The 15,553-nt window shown below is 49.7% G+C and overlaps 1 protein-coding gene across 1 annotated transcript; it reads right to left on the bottom strand.

Moving 5' to 3' along the window:
• Positions 1-478: 478 nt before the first annotated feature.
• ANP32E (acidic nuclear phosphoprotein 32 family member E) lies at positions 479-9,843 on the bottom strand. Its single transcript, XM_059490333.1, has 7 exons — positions 9,591-9,843; positions 7,979-8,128; positions 7,306-7,428; positions 6,538-6,700; positions 5,833-5,987; positions 4,960-5,011; positions 479-3,162 (listed from the first exon to the last, which is right to left on the bottom strand). The coding sequence occupies exons 1-7, from the start codon at positions 9,642-9,644 to the stop codon at positions 3,095-3,097; spliced, it is 765 nt and encodes a 254-aa protein (XP_059346316.1). The 5' UTR covers positions 9,645-9,843; the 3' UTR covers positions 479-3,094.
• Between the last annotated feature and the right edge of the window lie 5,710 nt (positions 9,844-15,553).

The raw sequence follows: 15,553 nt of genomic DNA, 5'->3' as shown, positions 1-15,553 counted from the left end.
ATAAAATATCCCAGAAGTCACCACCCATTTCTTGCCTAATTGCTCATCCAGCAGCAGAAAAGCCTGTTTGCCAAGGGCTTTCTCAAGTGCATCCAAGGGATTTTTGCCAGGAATGCTGGACTAATCCCAAGATAAAACAATGCTTTCTCTAGCTCGGGAGGAGCAGCAGGGTTGTTTTTTTTTAAACATTGTTCTTGTGTGAGGAATATTTCAGCCAGGCACAAGGCAGGACTTGTGAAAATCAAATCTCAGGACTCAGACTCTGATGTCTCTGACATCTCTGTTAAAACTCACCTGCAAACACTCAGGGAACCATTCAGGTTTTCCAGAACATCCTTCCTTGACTGTTCCAGGACTCGAGTACCACAAATCCAAATTCCACCCCCAGAAACACACACCATTCTGCAGATTTCCACAACCAGAAAGAAAATTCCCTTACTCTATTCCTTCCCCCAGGTGGACAGACCCCGAGAAGTAATCCAATACAATAGTCTCAATTTATTTGAAATAATTCGGTTTGAAAACTTTTTAATTTAAAATTTACAGCACACATGGGGAGGAAACATGTTTTGTTACAACTAAAAGTTACCAGAAGAGTGCTGCAGGGCTGTTGTCTTTAATTTAACACTGTCATGGCTTTATTCAAAACACAGTTGCACAAAATCAGTTACTCCAAAGTTTCAGGAAAGAGTCGGAGAAGGAACCAAACCACACTATATACAGACTGCCATACAAAGAGCATTAAAATAGGACAAAACCTCTACAAAATATAAAACCCACCCTGACGTATTTGCATGAAAAGACCACCCACCAAGCAAAAAAGTTTCAAAAGTTGTCTGGAGGCTCTGAATTCCTCGTTAAAAAACGCTGTTGCTGCATGCCGAGCGGAGGACACAGGACGGGGACGGTGACACTGGGACAGATTCTGGGGTTTGTGAGGGGCTCAGGTTCCACGTGGTGGAACTGTGGCTGTTTGGGGAGTGGGAAGTCTGGCCTAGGGAAGGGCTGTCACCCCTCAGAGCTCTGGTCTTGCTTACCCAAACAAGCCCACTACCCACATTATTTTAATCCATCAAAATAGACTCTTTTTTTTTTTTTTTCTTCTTCTTCCATTTAAAACTAATTTTATCTGCATCAGTAACAGTTAAGTAAAACCCTGACATGGAGGTGCTCTAACATACACACTTATAAATAACAAGTTTCAATCTAAGGACAAGAAGCAAAAGGATGGGAAAAACATTTTTTTTCTCTCAAAGCTGAGCACGGAGTGAGTGCCGCACCCAGAGCCTTCAGGACATGACAATCATGCACTGACCCAGCCAGGACTCATCATCACAAACACAGCACTTGGTTGTGGCTGCAAAGGAAGTTTCACCACAGCTTTTCTAGTGTCTTTAGAGATATCCTTTAAAAAGCACAAAGCCCAAGGAGTCAGTTGTTCCCCAGTGCACCACCAGACTCTGCTTTTGAGGCTGGGAAGGTTCCGGAAAAACCCAGAGTTAAGGCTCTAGTTGTGAGGGGAAATAAAACCACGCACACAGGGAGTGAGTGGGGCTTTGCAGAACTTCAACCCTGCATGACCTAAACTCCCCCCAAGAGCTGGAGGTCACACTGAAATTCCTACAGGAACGTCCCCCAGGGAACCAGGTGACGAGGGACTGACTCTCTCAGACCCAGGGATCCCCCTCCTCCCACCTGCAGGCTCTCCCCAGTTTCTGGCAGCCAGGACAGATACAAAAATAAGTCTCTGCAATAAAGCTGTGTGTGATATTTGGTTCAGGACCTGTGTGAGACTGATGTCAGTCAGTGTGACACCACCACTGCCGTGTGAGACCCAGGTCACGCCTGAAGGAGGAATGCTGGAAGTGAAAATTTGTTTCCAACAGGAAAGGATGATAGATTGGGGCAGATTAGGGATTATAAAGGCTGCTATTAGGAATTATAAAAGCCTCTCTGCACATCCCTCATGCTCTCTCTGCAGCCACTCAATATGAACCCCCAAATATTCCCAACTGTTACACACAAACTGAGTGTTTTACATCCAGATTTAAACAGTTGAAGAGGTGAAGTGCAGAGAAAGGCCAACCTGGGTTCAATTCTTCCCTTCAACAGTTCTAGAAAAGCTGGGGGGTGGAAAACAACACGCTTGGAGGAGTTACCCGTTCACTTCTGCATCAGAAATGCATATTTCATCTATTTTATACATTTTATAGCCATGAGTGGTGCAGAATTCCCAGAATGACAATGCAAGAGCAAAGTGAGTGAAAGATTAACAAAGATTTCTGGCAAAAAGGTTTAAAACTACACATTAATCACTTTGTTAATACCTGCAGTGACAATGGACTTGGGGGAAAATTTATGGATTGCAACCCTGTAAGGATCACAACTCTTTCAGTTTGCCAAAATACACTTCTGAAGGAATCTAGTGAATACTCCAAACACTGAACATTGGAGCAAGCAGGAAAACAAAAACATCTGAAACCCACTGAGGCTTTACCCTGGAATACCCAAAATAGAGAGGAGCCTTCAAAAAAAAAAAAAAAAAAAAACAAAAACCACAGGAAAAAAAAAATCACAGGAGTCACCTTTTAAAAAAACTGAAGCATGGGTGTCATCTAGTTAGGGGTTTCCAGTTGAATCCATGGAAAACTTGGCCTAGAGTCAACTGATTTAACAGAGAGTGGGGAATTCGCTGCAGAGCACTTTTCAGTTCAGCTTTTTAAGCATAAAAACTTGAAAATTCTGAATGAAAACTCCCAATATTAAACCCATGGGACATGGGGTTGGATTCAGGGCTAACAATGACCAACACAGCAAGATTGTACGAAATGAAAGAGCTCCAAAGAAAAGTCTGGTGGGGGGAATTTGCCAATGGCTTCAGTGATTATAGGGCTGAAAATTGTTCTCTACAGAAGGTTCCCTATGGGCTATCAGAGCTTATCTGGAATGATAAAAGGGGCAGGAATAGTAAAACCACACTTCTGCTATAAAAAGTTAACATAGGATTTCTGTCAGGACATCTATGGTACATGGACATACAGAGCTGCATAATCACTATTGCGTCTTCCTCAACTGGAGAGTCTGGTCCTGCAAGTTAATCCTCCTCTTCCTCGCCTTCATCCTCGGGCTCTCGTTTCCTCTTCTCCCCTCGGACTCCCTCTGCTAAGGAGAGAGGGACACACACAGCCCATGATGGTCTGTCCATGGAGAACAGGAGGGGAGGGGAATGGGGAGTGTGTGTGGGGTGCAGGTGCTCCTGATGGGACATCCCAGCCCAGGATCCTGCAGAACATCCCTGGATTTTCTGTGGCAAAGGGACAGAACATTCCAGCCCAGGATCCTGTAGAATATCCCTGGATTTTCTGTGGCAAAGGGACAGAACATCCCAGCCCAGGATCCTGTAGAATATCCCTGGATTCTCTGTGGCAAAGGGACAGAACATTCCAGCCCAGGATCCTGTAGAATATCCCTGGATTTTCTGTGGCAAAGGGACAGAACATCCCAGCCCAGGATCCTGTAGAATATCCCTGGATTCTCTGTGGCAAAGAGACAGAACATTCCAGCCCAGGATCCTGTAGAATATCCCTGGATTTTCTGTGGCAAAGAGCCAGAACATTCCAGCCCAGGATCCTGCAGAACATCCCTGGATTTTCTGTGGCAAAGGGACAGAACATTCCAGCCCAGGATCCTGTAGAATATCCCTGGATTTTCTGTGGCAAAGAGCCAGAACATTCCAGCCCAGGATCCTGCAGAACATCCCTGGATTTTCTGTGGCAAAGGGACAGAACATTCCAGCCCAGGATCCTGTAGAATATCCCTGGATTTTCTGTGGCAGAGGGACAGAACATCCCAGCCAGGGTCCTGTACAAAATCCCTGGATTTTCTGTGCCAAAGAGCCAAAACATCCCAACGCAGGATCCTGCAGAATATCCCCGGGATTTCTGTGTCAAAGGGCCAGAAGATCCTGGAGAACATCCTGGGATCCATCCCAGGAACCTGGAGAACATCTCCAGGTTTTCTGTGCCCAAGGGCTGATTTGGGTGCTGTGCTGTGGAACATTCCAGTTTTTCTGTGCCCAAGGGCTGGATTTAAGTTCTGTACTATGGAACATCCCAGTTTTTCTGTGCCCAAGGGCTGATTTGGGTGCTGTGCTGTGGAACATTCCAGTTTTTCTGAGCCCAAGGGCTGGATTTAGGTTCTGTACTATGGAACATCCCAGTTTTTCTGTGCCCAAGGGCTGATTTGGGTGCTGTGCTTTGGAACATCCCTGATTTTCAGTGCCCAAGGGCTGGATTTAGGTTCTGTACTATGGAACATCCCTGATTTTCAGTGCCCAAGGGCTGATTTGGGTGCTTGCTGTGCTCTCTGCTGGTGGGAGCCTGCAGTGCAATGCTGCCCCAGCCAGTCCAGTGGCCCATCCTGACTCCAGGATTTGTACAAAGTGAAAAATTCACACTGCTCCTGCAGAAATATTGTTTTTGCAAGTGGAAAAATCCAGCTCCCAAACCTGCTCCCAGCATGTGGAGGAGATGGGAGCTCAGCTGGGGAGAAATTCTGGGATTTCATCTTTACAAAGATGTGGAATTTTTGATGAAAAAACTTATTAAAAATACTCCAGTAAGCCACTCCTTGCTAACAGAACTTTGTCCCAGGATTGCTTCTGGAGAAGCTGGATAAAGGGAAAGCTCCAGCTGCTCCTGGCTGCCAGAGGAGACTCTGGGGCACTTGAGGGATATTTTCAATGGCTGTAAGTAACAACATGCACAGCAGAGCCCCACTCCTCTCCACATCAAAGAACAATTTCCAACTGCACAGCAGACAGCGCCTTTCCTTTCAGAAAACTCTTGTTTCTTCCTCACTTTAATTTTGTTTTTGTGTTAGTGTGCATGCCCCAAACCCACAAAGACAATTACAGAGAATTGATTGTTTCAGTCACAACTTCAATCCTTGAGCACTTACCTTCTTCCTCCTCATCACCTCCTTCAACATAGTCATCATCATCCTCTTCATCCTGTACAAAAATTGGGAGGTATTTTTACAATTGCTGTTTATTGGAGTCTTGTTTCCACAATGATCCCAAGCAGAAATCCAGGAATTCCCTGCAATTTCCCCACCAGGGCATCAGTCAGCCCTAGAGACTCATTTATTTGCTTTTCCTCACTGTTCACTTCTTTAAGCCAGCTCAAAGTTATTGAAAAATTAACTGTGATAGAGATGGCAGCAGCTCTAGATTGCCTTTGAACCCACAGTAAGGGCCTGGAGGAAAAGGTGCATAACTCTGTGAAAACAAGTGAGTTTTTGTGGGGCTTTTGTCTTGTTTTAAAGCTGATAGATGAGGAATGTAAATGAATTACAATCAGCTCCAGAGAATTCAACAAACCCAAGTCTTGTTTTTATATCCCTGTGCTTGGTGGAATTTTGTACACAGGGGAGTGTGACAAGTCAAACCTCTGAGAGTGGCTTTTGGAATATTGGAATTAAACCCACACCACATGAACTCCCTGGCAGGAAATAAACTCTTATCAGAGAACCAGCAGTGGCTGGGCCCAGGACCCCAAATCCCCTTCAATCCCAAATGGGGGGGCTGCTCTGGGGCACAAACCCCACCCCTGTGGAGACCCTGCAGGAGGGGAGGACCTGAGCAGGACCCAGAGCTTGACTGCTGTCCTGTAATTTGTGTGATCAGTTCATAGCTGCAAGAACTCCACTCATCACCTCCTGAAGGCTGTTTTCTGTTCTCTGGGAACTGTACCAGAACTGTTTTCTGTAACCACAGAACCCCACAGGAGCTTCTCTTTGCTTCCTGCACTTGGCAGCATTTACAAACTTTACCTGAATTTCTTCTTTCATCAGGTATGAAAGACCGACTTCCTCCTCCTCTTCACCTTCACCCAAATCTGAAGCTCCATCATCTTCATCATCATCTTCTTCATATTCTCCTGGAGGCCCAGCTTCATTCTCATCATCATCATCATCTTCATCCCCCTCTGCAATGAAGGACACACATATGAGACCAGAAATCCAGTTCCATTCTCTCCTCTCTGAGTACAGCAGGCTGGGCTTGCCCTAATAGTTTTTTTCCTGAAGGATTTTGAGATTTTTATTTTTTTTCTAAATCCAGGCAACACATAGGAAATTACCATGATTGTAACCAAGTTAAATTTTGTAATTTTTTTCTCTAAGAAAGACTCCCAGTGTTTTTCCATCACAAGCTTCAGGCAAAACTTTTGATGTCTGAAGCAGCTGCAAATACAAAATCCTGCCAGCCCTAAGAGCCCCCTTAAGGGCTGCAACCAAGCTGGGACCAAAAGGAACTAGGTGTGCTTTTGGAGCTAAAATTTGTATTATACTGAAGCAGGGACCGGAAATCATTACAAAACCCTGTAAAATTGTAATTTTTAATTCAAAATAATGTGCATGTCCCCTTGCTCTGTATCACTCAGTGGCACAAAGGGCTTTACTGCTGGCAACAAGAATATTTGTGTCTTTGCAAAAGTATCTTTAGTCCAATTCCCCCAGTTTGTTTCAGGAAATTACCATCATCATCATCTTCTGAGTCTGGTGCCTCATTGTCCTCCTGATCAAACCCATCCAGGTATGTGATCTGCTGGAGCAGCTCAAAGATGCTGTCCCTGTAGTCCTCAAGGTTTGTAATCTCACAGTTGAACAGGTCAAGACTCTTCAAATTCTTCAGATTTTGCTGAAAATAAATGAAAAGATTTGGTTTTTTCCTGTGGTGCTCCCAGATACAGCAGGGTGACAACCCAATAATTTACTTTATCATCATCTCTCATTTCTAGTTAGAATTTCCTCCCTCAAATTCAGTCCAATTTGCTGTCAGCAGCCAAATCCCCACTGAAGGCACTTGTGTGGAATAACTCCCAACCTTGGGGGTTGGGTTATGTGTGCAGAGCCCAGTTTTGGACAGAATCATCCACAAAAATGGGTGAATGGATCACCAGTGGCAGCTCCCTCCTCTTCCTCACTGTATCACACCTGTGCCTGAGTCACTTCACATTTTAATGAAAACTCAGCAGACAAACACTCCTTAACCAACAAGCACAGAGGAATCAGCATCACACCTTGGTCACCTTTTCTTCAAAGACAAAACCAAGCCCAACCATCTCTGATTTGGGACATCCCATCCCATTTTCCAGCACTGGGGTTCCACATGCTGTCCTATAGTCATGGCACTGAGTCTATCAACCACGAGATTTTATCAATCCATTGCAAAAACATTAAAGGTTCTTGATAAAAAATAGTATTTATTACATTTTCCCAGAGGCCCTCCCATTTCATACTCACAAGAGCTTCCACAGTGCCAAGATCTTTGATTTTGTTGCCACTTAGATTTAGATATGTGAGATTAGGACATCTCTCTGCAAGGACCTCCAGGCCTCCAGAAATGACATTGTCGCTCAACTCCAGCTATTGGACAGGAAAAAAAGGAATTAACAAATAGATTTTCAGCCTCAGATTCAAGCTGCATCATTGTTAAATAGATTTTCAGCCTCAGATTCAGCTGCATCATTGTTAAATAGATTTTCAGCCTCAGATTCAGCTGCATCATTGTTAATTGTTCTCCCTTTAAGAATGTAATCACTTTTGAAGATTCACCCAAGGTATAAAGCTTTAGCTGTTAAAAAGTTCCTTTAAGTTGAGAATTATAAACTGTTCTTTGAAGTCTCATGGGTTTAGGCACCTCAGTTTTAAGTTACCAGGACTGGAGTTAATTGGGTGACCCAAGAGCCTCCTACCAATGCATAGCCGGACCTTCACAACATTCAAGAGTTACAGCCCCAAGAATCACTGACCAAAAACCAAACCCAGCTCACCACGTTTAACTGGAAACACCCAAAACAATTTAAATTCTTAAAAACACATTTCAGACGCCCACAAAGCGCTTTCAGCACCACAGGAGTCCAACCGTGAGCGCTGCAAGGCGCAGCCACGGCTCTGCCACACCAAAGGCACCGACCTTCCGGAGCTTGCTCAGCGTGGGCAGCTTGGCCAGGGATGTCAGCTCCACGTTGGCCATGCTGAGGAACTGGAGCTCCTTGAACGAGTCGTTGAGCCCTTCGATCTCGCCGTTGCTGGAGCGGCAGTTGTCGAGCACCAACTCCGTCACCTGCAATCAGGGCACACGTGGGTGTCACAGCAGCAAACTCGCCTGAAACCCACCCCGGGGACTGAAATTCACCCAAACCCACCCCAGGGACAGGGCAGTGCCTGCACGTTTGGGGTTTCACTTCAAATCAGAGCGGATTTCTGCCCAGAAATCATCAACGCTCACCTAATTTAAAAATTAGGCAGTAGTTTCCTGTTCTCCAGGCATGCATTAAACTTTGTAAAAACAGCCACCTGACCCCAAAACTCCAACATACAGCTCCCCACAGAAGCACTGTAGCCAACCAACTGCTGACTTCTCCTCATCATTTAACTGTGCATAAGCAAACTCAAAAAACCAGTTTCCCTCTGAACTTAAAACCTTCTGCCTCCAGATTATTTTACCAGAGATTCCTAGAGATTAATGGAGCCCCAGTAAATAATTTCCTTCATAATCAATACAGGTCGCATACTTGGAGAAGCAGCAACAAGAAGCAGCCAATTAATTTTAAATTATTTTATCTGGAGTGGAACATCCACTTGGCAAAGGACAGGCACAAGGTGACTTCTTTTCCCCGCACACTAAAATTTTGGGAGTGCTGCCGACCCCTAGCACCACAAGGCCAGCTTCCCACTTTTACTTTATTTATTCATTTAAAAACGCCCATTATCCCACACAGACACCAAATTTTAAGGCAAGCTGCCGGGAGGAGAGGGAGGATCCCAGCTCCATCCCCAGCTGACGAGGCCTCTCCGAGTACCTGCCACCCCGAACACCACCGGGCGCGTTAAACCAACACTTTCGGGCAGTTTTTTCCCCAGAAAAACCCCACGTGCGGCGGGTCAGGGAAAGCGAAAGTCTCCGGACTTTACTCCTGGGGAGAACCGGGCGCGGGTTTCTTCATTAGCGGAGCGGGGAGCGATGCTCGGGAGCCCCGGGAGGCGGCGGGGGCAGCGCGGGGCCCGGCGCGCACGTGCGCTCCCGCCTCGCCAGCGGCTCGGGGCTTTTTAAAAAATTTTTTTTTTTTTTTCTTTTTGGGCTCTTTCCTAAGAAATTGAAAGTTGGACGCGCGGGGAGGGGGAAGCGGGAGGGGTATGGGGACCCCCCACGGGGTGGCCGGCGCGGGAAAGAACGTTAATTATACTAATTAAAGGCGCCGGGATGAGCGGCGGGCCGCGGCCGGGGCCGCCGCCGTGACCTGTTTACTGCGGCCGGGGGAAGCGGCGGATTAACGTCGGGGGAAGCCGAGGCCGCCGCGACCCCCGGGAACTTCGGGGCACCCCGAGAGAGGAGGCGGAGGGGGAATGAGGGGGGGCCGCGGGTCCCGGGGCCGCGCCGGAAGCGCCGCCCGCGCCCCGCCGGGCCCTGCGCCACGGCTGACCCAGATTCGGCAGCGGTGCCGCCGGGCCTGCGCGGCCCGAGGCGGCAGCGACGGCCCCACGGGGCGGGGGGAGCGCGCCCCACCGGCCTCGCCGCCCCTCACCTTCTCGGGGGCCCGGTTCCGCAACTCCAGGTTGATGCGCTTCTTCATCTCCATTGCCCCCCCTCCCGCGGTTCCGCACTGGCGAGGGAGGGTGGCCTAGAGCGGCCGCGAGGGTCGCTGCGGCTGCGGCGGGCGCCGGGAGCGCGCCGGGATTGGGTCGGGGGTCGCCGGGGCCGCCCCGGCCGCGCCGCTCCGCAGCAGCTCCGGCACCGTCAATGGCCGCCCGCACACTGCGCCTCCATGACACGGCGCATGGCGCCCCCCCCCGGCCACGCCCCGCCCCGGGGCGGGGCTTCCCCGCGCCGCGCCGTCATTGGCGCGGGGGGTGCCGCGCTATTGGCCGAGCGAGCTGCCCGTCAGGACGCGCGGGGGCGGGGTTTGTGCTCGCGCGCGGGGGCCGGCGGGTGCGCGCGCCCTGAGCGGGAGGGGCGGGGCCGGGGGCGAGGCCGGCCCTGAGGGGGCGGGGCCGGGGGGGGTCCGCGGCTCTGGGGTGGGCGGGGGTCGGGGCTCTGAGGGGGCTGCGGCTCTGTGGGGGTCGCGGGTCTCTGGGGGTCGCGGGTCTGTGGGGGTCGCGGGTCTAAAGGGGTCGCGGCTCTGGGGTGGGCGGGGGTCGCGGGCCGCGGCTCTGAGAGGGTCACGGCTCTAAAGGGGTCGCGGCTCTGGGGTGAGCGGGGGTCGGGGGTCGCGGCTCTGAGGGGGCCGCACCGAGCTGGGTGTCGAAGTTCTGAGGGCGTCGCGGCTCTGAGGGGGTCGCGGCTCTGTGGGGGCCGCACCGGGCCGGGGGTCGCAGCTGTGGGGTGGGCGCGGGTCGGGGATCGCGGCTCTGAGGGGATCGCGGCTCTGGCGGGGCCGGGCCGGGGGTCGCGGCCGTCCCCGGCCGTGCTCCGCTGTGGGGGCCGTGCCCACCGCGCGGCCTCGGGAAGGATCTACCCGTGGGGCCGCCCCCGCAGCTCCGTGTTCCGAGTGGGCTCCGGGGGCTCACGGGGGTCTCACGCACCATAAGGTTCAGCGGCTTTTGCGAATTTGTGTTATTTTTACTTAATTTGCCAGCACTGACAACACATCGGGGAGGGGAGGCAGGTTCACACATCTGGGGAATAGCTCAGTTCCTATAATCTGAGCTGCTCAGGAAGGATGTTTGAGGCTCGTATCCCACTCTGTGTGGATATATGGGATTTGTTTTCCCTTCGGGTTGCACGTATGGGATTTATAACCCCCTTGGGGTGAATAGATGGGATTTATATCTCCCTCTAGTTGGATATATGTAATTTAGATCTCCCCAGGTGGATAGATGGGATTTATATCCCTATGGAAATTCTTTTCCTATTTAAAATTAATAATGAATGAATGTTTCTCTATTGAAGCTTTTCTCCTGGAAAATGATCCTTGAAAAGAGCCTGTGAGCCACTGATATCCCTCATGCCCAGGCGGGACAATTGTGGGACAAGCAGTTGTAAATATTTACATATTGACTCTTTTAACTTTGGAGACACAAATAACCAGAAACATTTTGGCAGCATGGTGACAGAATTAAAAAAAAAAAAAAAAAAACCAACAACCCAACATGGGAGTCTAGGTTTGTTCCAGCTTTCTGTAAACTCCATGGAGAAAATATTTCCCTGGGATGGTTTGATAAGGAGCTGCTGGAAAACAGCAGAAACCTGGAGAGCTTTCTGCTCGCTTCCTACCAGGAGGTAACTGGGAAAGGTTCTCACAACTGCAGGGAAAATCCTCTTTGTGTTAAAGCTGCTTATCCCAGGGGTTTGCCAGGAGGGCTGGGTGGCTGCTCGTGGAGACACCACCACCCTCTGAGTAGGGTGGAAAAGGGTAAATCTAGGAAAAGAACTTGTGAAAGAGCCAGGAGGATGGTGTCACTTTGGGATTAAAGAGGTTTGGGTGAATATTCCCAGCTTTGGGAGCAGGGAGGACATGTCCAGCTGTCCATCCGTGGTGTCTTTGGATATTGCTGTCCCAAAACATCACTAGAAGGTGAAGATTTGGTTTGAGGATTTGGGAGTGATTCAATGTATGTTTAGGTCAGGTTACAACAAACTGCTTTATTTTCTGAGTCCGCATTAGAGGGATTGTTTGTAGAAATAAACTCATAACCTTCATCCACATCTTTTATTTTCCTCTAATTGCTTTTTTACTCCACTCCAGGGTTGGAAATCTCACTGCTGTGTGATCCTGAACCATTTTCCGGGGCGTTCTTGGCTTTTCTCGATCCACCTTGATGGCAACACAAAGCCAGGAGGTGGCACTGCCAGGCTGCGCGTCCGGTCCGGTCTGAACCCGCCTCCAGCCTTTGTAAATAACAAAAGTTTTCTTCTTTGTACCTGCCCTGGCGGCTCGGGAGATTCCCCCGGGATCCGGGAGGGCTCAGGAGGGATCCGAGGGCTCTGGGGATTTGTGACCACCACGAGTCTCCTTCAGCACCCCTTGACTCGGCCTCTTTTGTCCCGGGTACACCTGGGCCGGTTTGCCGTCTCTCCTTCCTGTTAACTCTCCCAAGGAAAAGCAACACAGGCACCAAGTGTGGGATTGCAGTTTTCTCTTCCCCAAAAAGGAATTTAACTCTGATTTCCTGACCAAAACCACCCATTGCTGTGATGGTTTGCTCTCCATGGTGGGGTTGGAGGTTTTCTGGTCCATCTTCTCCCAGATATTGTGGGTGCTTGTGGAAAATAAGCAGTTCTGGAAGAAACAAAGTTGGGAGCTCCTGGGTTTAGAGGCTCAAGAAGATCCTTTTGATGGGACAAGCACCGCACACATTGTTTGCATTTGTTATTCCAGTTCTGGATTATTTGCCATGAGACACCATGCACCAGGTGTTGGGAGTTTTATTGGCAGAGGTTTTTATTTACAGCAGAATCCGAGGAAACAGGAAAGGCCTGAAGGATTGCTGAGCTGCTCTCACCAAAACCTTCAGCCACAAAGTCTCAGCAGTTCCAGAACAGAGACACCTCATGGAGAGGATTTCATCATCAACACCTGGCAGTGTCCTGGTCACCATCCCAGCCACAAGGTCTGGAATGAAGGAAAAAGGTGAGCAGAGAGTGGTGGGACGGGGCTTGGAGCATTCCTGGGATGTGTGAGAGCTCCAGTGGGGAAAGCTTGGCCAGGTGGGATGGAGCTTTGGAGGAGCCTCATCAGGAAGGTGGAAGCAGCTGCTCTGTGAGGTTCATCCCAACCCAAACCATCCCAGGGATTTGTGGAGCAGGGTGGAGGAGCCTGGTTGCTCACAGCAGTGAAGGTCCCACTGAGTGCCAAGGCCATTGGGAAAACGCCCTGGAAAGCCTCTCCAGGCCATCACTGGGGTCACAGCTGGATGGACTCTTATCTGCCTGGAAGGGCTTCTTATCTTCCCATTGTTTTGGGAAGTTGCTGCTTCAGAAAGAATTGCATTCCCCTGGGTTAAAGGACACACTTGGACTGTTGAAATCCCAGAGTACCTTTGGAGAAGGAGTCTGGGGGTCATAGCAGGAGACCCAGGAAGCTGAGGAGGATGATGAGGGTGAGGTGGCCCTGCAGGGACAATCCCAATGACTCCTGATGAAAATCCTGGTGAGTCAAGGAAAAGAAATCAGTCAGAAAGTCCCATGTGCTAAAAGCCTGGGGCAGAGCTGACAGGCACCCACCTGAGAGTCCTCAGCACCCCTTGGAGTGTCCTTGGCATTCCCTGGAGTGTCCTTGGCATCCCCTGGAGCATTTGTGTCTGGTAATCCTGAAAGCTCAATGGTGTCATTCCATTCTGGAAAAAACTTGTCATAATCTATGTCTCCAGTGGTGTTTGTCTGCATGTGGAGAAAAAGAAATAACCTGAAATATCACAGCATAGGATTAACTCCTAAGAGAGAGATCCCTCCTTGGGATGGTTTGATGGTGTTTAATTGGGAAAACAAGGAATTCCCAAGGAATTTCTCCAAACTGGAGAAATAAATCCCGACTCAAAGCATCCCATGATTGCTGTTCATGGACACTCTGCTCAAACCCAATTTTTTTCTGCGGTCTAAAAATCAGCAGCTTTAATCCATTTATTCATCCTTGTGGCAGAGATTTGGGTGAGGAAAATCTGTTTTTTAGGGGAATACCAACTCACCTCATATGAATCAAACTCGTACACGTACGTGGCAGGGGTTGCCGTGGCATTGTCATAGTAATAATCTTCTGTGGAATAATAGTAATCACCTGGAATGGAAACAGCTCCAGGTGAGGTGGCACTATGGGGATTGGGGATTCCTGTCTAATATGGGGTGGGATGAGTCCCTCCCCCATGTCCTGGGTTGTGACCACCCAGCTTTTCCCCCCTTGTGTAACTCAACTTAATCTGGACAACTCAGATAAATCCCTTCCCAGCCCTCGTTATCCCAACTCTCTCTTGTGGTTTGTGGAAAATGGTAAAAATTATTAAAAAAAAAAAAAAGGCATTTCTCACTTAAATGAGTCATGTATTCAAATAAATCCGGGGCGACCTCCTCCTCATCCTCGACCTCCGCCTTCCCTGAAAGCAAAGGAACAACCAAGGCATCACCACGAGGCTGTGGGGTCATGGGAAGCTTCATTGGTTTATTGGTGCTTTGGGCAAAAGCCCTTTCCTGTGGGACTGACCCACAATTAGATCCCAGCTAAAGGTGTGGGAGGTCAGAGCTGGGGTTTTTATTCATTTCTGGGTGTGGATGTGGTGGAAGTGAGAGATGCAGTGGTGAGGATGGAGCCAGAGCTGGGCTGGATCTCCCCTGGGATCAGCCCCTCCTCCAGGATCCAGCTGTTCCCCTGGGATCAGCCTCTCCTGCAGGATCCAGCTGTTCCCCTGGGATCAGCCTCTCCTGCAGGATCCAGCTGTTCCCCTGGGATCAGCCCCTCCTGCAGGATCCAGCTGTTCCCCTGGGATCAGCCCCTCCTCCAGGATCCAGCTGTTCCCCTGGGATCAGCCCCTCCTGCAGGATCCAGCTGTTCCCCTGGGATCAGCCCCTCATCCAGGATCCAGCTGTTCCCCTGGGATGAGCTTCTCCTGCAGGATCCAGCTGTTCCCCTGGGATCAGCCCCTCCTGCAGGATCCAGCTGTTCCCCTGGGATCAGCCCCTCATCCAGGATCCAGCTGTTCCCCTGGGATGAGCTTCTCCTCCAGGATCCAGCTGTTCCCCTGGGATCAGCCCCTGCTGCAGGATCCAGCTGTTCCCCTGGGATCAGCCCCTGCTGCAGGATCCAGCTGTTCCCCTGGGATCAGCCCCTCCTGCAGGATCCAGCTGTTCCCCTGGGATCAGCCCCTCATCCAGGATCCAGCTGTTCCCCTGGGATGAGCTTCTCCTGCAGGATCCAGCTGTTCCCCTGGGATCAGCCCCTCCTGCAGGATCCAGCTGTTCCCCTGGGATCAGCCCCTCCTCCAGGATCCAGCTGTTCCCCTGGGATCAGCCCCTCTCCAGCTGCTCCAGTGCCTTTGCCTGCCAAGGGCTCACAGGGCACCCTGATGTTTTCTTAGGGCTGAGGCACTCTAAATAAATTCTGAGCCATGTGACATTGTCACAGTTGGAGGGAGTGGCTCATTCCCTATTCCAAACATAAAGTTCTGTGTGTTTTCTTGGGGTTTTGGGAGGATTTTTAAAAGCAAATTAATGGGGAATATTAATGAACTAATAGTCACAAATTCGTACACTGTTGTACTCATGAGAATGGCAGACGTGGAATAATAAGATATTTTTATAGTTTGATACTCATAGTCACAAATAAGACAATTATAATATTGTCATTTTAAGTGACACCATCAATATCTGGAGTGATGCTGTCAGTCATGCCCAGGGCCAGCTGTAGCTCCAGGTCCCTCTCCAAACCCTCCCATTTCTTCCTCTCATACCCCTGACTTTCCCAGTGCTGGCAAAGCCCAGATCCCAAAACCTACTATCCCAAATCCCAAAGCCCAGATGCCAAAATCTAAACTTCCCAAATCCTCATTAGGGGATTCTCTG

The sequence above is a fragment of the Ammospiza nelsoni genome, chromosome 28 (genome assembly GCF_027579445.1).
Source record: "Ammospiza nelsoni isolate bAmmNel1 chromosome 28, bAmmNel1.pri, whole genome shotgun sequence".
NCBI classification, from domain to species: domain Eukaryota; kingdom Metazoa; phylum Chordata; class Aves; order Passeriformes; family Passerellidae; genus Ammospiza; species Ammospiza nelsoni.
This window is presented reverse-complemented; position numbering and strand designations above follow the sequence as displayed.